General features: G+C 57.1%; 1 protein-coding gene across 1 annotated transcript; it reads right to left on the bottom strand.

Annotated features, from left to right (window-relative positions):
* Window positions 1-808: 808 nt before the first annotated feature.
* Window positions 809-2150, bottom strand: Cebpe (CCAAT/enhancer binding protein (C/EBP), epsilon). The gene is made up of 2 exons (XM_013025367.1): window positions 1560-2150; window positions 809-1200 (listed from the first exon to the last, which is right to left on the bottom strand). The coding sequence occupies exons 1-2, from the start codon at window positions 2067-2069 to the stop codon at window positions 865-867; spliced, it is 846 nt and encodes a 281-aa protein (XP_012880821.1). The 5' UTR covers window positions 2070-2150; the 3' UTR covers window positions 809-864.
* Window positions 2151-2435: the final 285 nt, after the last annotated feature.

Below are 2435 nucleotides of genomic sequence, written 5' to 3'. Positions count from 1 at the left end.
CTTCTCTTCCCTCCTGTTGACAGTATTTTCACACACAAATCAGATCTCCCGGCATGGCCCAACCAATCCCTCCTCTAGACACCCAGATTGTCAGGGTGGGTAACCAGAGGCTTGGGAGGAAGGATGAAAATGGGAGTGGATGGGTGAGTCTGGTAGTATGAGATTGTGGAACCGGTCAGAAGGACCACAAATGCACAGCAGAGCCGTCAGATCTTTCCCTTGGTCACTGGGGGCAGGAGCTGCCTGACTTTAAAGTGAGAGAGCAGCTGGGGTGGGCATTCCTGGCCAGGGAGACATGGTAGGTGATGTTGGGATGGCCTCATAAGCCTCAAGGATCTGTCAGGAGAGCATCTAGAGGTTGTTCCAGGCCCTGTGTGTGTAGTGGCGGTGGGAAGCCTGCCTCCGCTTACAGGGTAGGGGAACAAGGAGGTGAGAAGAGCAGACTGACAGATGTTGCCTGGCTGTGTGCTGATGCTGTGTTTTGTGTTGTACTGTGGGAAAGCTGTGGACAACATGTCTGTGTGTAGCAGTAGATCTGTGTTTCTACATATGTAGAAACACACATAGACCAAACCACATGCATTCTCTGCCCTCAGGGTTGGTTCCTTATACCAACACACACACACACACACACACACACACACACACACACACACACACACACAGTGAACAGCCACAGCACCAAGTCACAGTGCAATTTATTCAGCCACAGAATCAGTATGGGTCCTGCAGTCCTTAGCCACCAGCTTCCATTGTCCATGGTCTGTGTCTTTGGGCTCAGCCTGTGAAGGGTTCTAGCACCCGAATAGAGGGAGTTCCCCAAGGTCAGGCCACTTGTCTGGTGCCCACTGTCTGCCAGCAGGCTCAGCTGCAGCCCCCCACACCCTTGATGAGGTTGGCAGCCTCAGGGATCTGACGGAAGAGGTTGCGGAGAGTGTCCAGCTCCTGGGTGAGCTGCTCCACGCGGCTACGCAGGCGCTCATTCTCCGCCATGTATTCCAGCACCTTCTGCTGTGTCTCTAGGATGCGCCTCTTGGCCTTGTCCCGACTTTTGCGCACAGCGATGTTGTTGCGCTCTCGTCGCAGCCGGTACTCAAGACTGTCCTTGTTGACTGTCTTCTTGCCCTTATGTGAGGGACCCGCTGGGGATGGCGCTTTGAGGAGCGGGCTGCAGGGGGGTGCAGCTGCAGCTAGAGGGGCCTGGGGGAGAGGACACAGAGGGACCGAGTTTCACCCGGCATCTCCTTTCCCAGGAGCAAAGGGCAGACAAACAAGAAGGGTATGGTGGGGCAGCCAGGAAGCTGATGAGGCAGGTGGGCCAGTTTGCCATAGTGTCTCCAGAAGTTCAGGGAGAAGAGAATTTTACAGAGCAGGAAAGGGAGTTCTTAATCTGGTGAGGACTTCTGGGTGGGTCAGTAGCACAAAAACAACACCAAACTTAGACTCCTTCATGTCAACAAAGAGCTCAAAGCCCCCCGCCCCCACTCCAGCCTTGTTCCAGGCCCCCAGGTGTGTGTGTGTGTCAGGGGGAGGAGGGGGGGGGACTGAGTTGTTCTTACCTTAAGGACACGCAGGGGCTGGCCAGGTGCTCCCAGGGCAGGCGGCAGGTGCATGGACGTCTGGCCACAGTGTGCCACTTGGTACTGCAGGGGATTGTAGCCACCTCGGCTGGCCCCTCGGCTGCCCTCTGGTCCACGGGGTTCCTCCTTCACAGCCACAGCTCTGGGGTCGTAGCTTCCAGGGCTGCTGTAGACGCCAGATCCCAACGCCTTCCTGTCTGGCCCGAAGGTGTGTGGAGGGTAGGCGAAGGATCTTGGGTCAGGCGGCAGGTAATGGGGGAAGGCAGGGGTTCCAGGGCCTTTAAGGCCTCGGGCCTCCTGTGCTGGCTTCATGGCAAAGAGATCAGAGAGTAACTGCTCCTCCCCAGATTCGATGTAGGCGGAGAGGTCGATGGAGGCCTCATGCTCACACATGTCACCCAGTTCTCCAGGCCCAGCTCGGGCTACTGAGAACTCAAGTGGCTGCTGGACACCCCGGGGCTCGCAGTCATAGTAGGTCCCATGGGACATGCTGGCCCGCCCCCTTGGCTCTCCGCCCCTGTGCTTTACTCTTGGGGCACCCTTTGGGATGCTTAGCTTGCCCTTGCTCTATCTCCCCCTGCCCTAGATCTGCCCTAGATCTGCCCTCTCTGCTCTCCTCTGTCACCCACTCCTGTGTGGCTTCTCTCCTCCCTCCCCTGTTCTGCTTCCCTTTCCTTCCTCTGCACTCAATGCCTCTCTTCTCTTCCCTTTTGCCCCCCCCCCTCCCTGGTGTGACTCAGGGAGGGGCAGGGCACACCCCAGAAGGAGGGATGGCAAGGCCTTCTAGAAAGGGGGTCCTGAGTCTACTTAGCAGTTGAAGGTACTCTTTGGAGAGATCTCTCATCGAGGGTTCTG

This window comes from Dipodomys ordii, unplaced genomic scaffold, assembly GCF_000151885.1.
Source record: "Dipodomys ordii isolate 6190 unplaced genomic scaffold, Dord_2.0 Scaffold84, whole genome shotgun sequence".
Classification (NCBI taxonomy): Eukaryota; Metazoa; Chordata; class Mammalia; order Rodentia; family Heteromyidae; genus Dipodomys; species Dipodomys ordii.
This window is presented reverse-complemented; position numbering and strand designations above follow the sequence as displayed.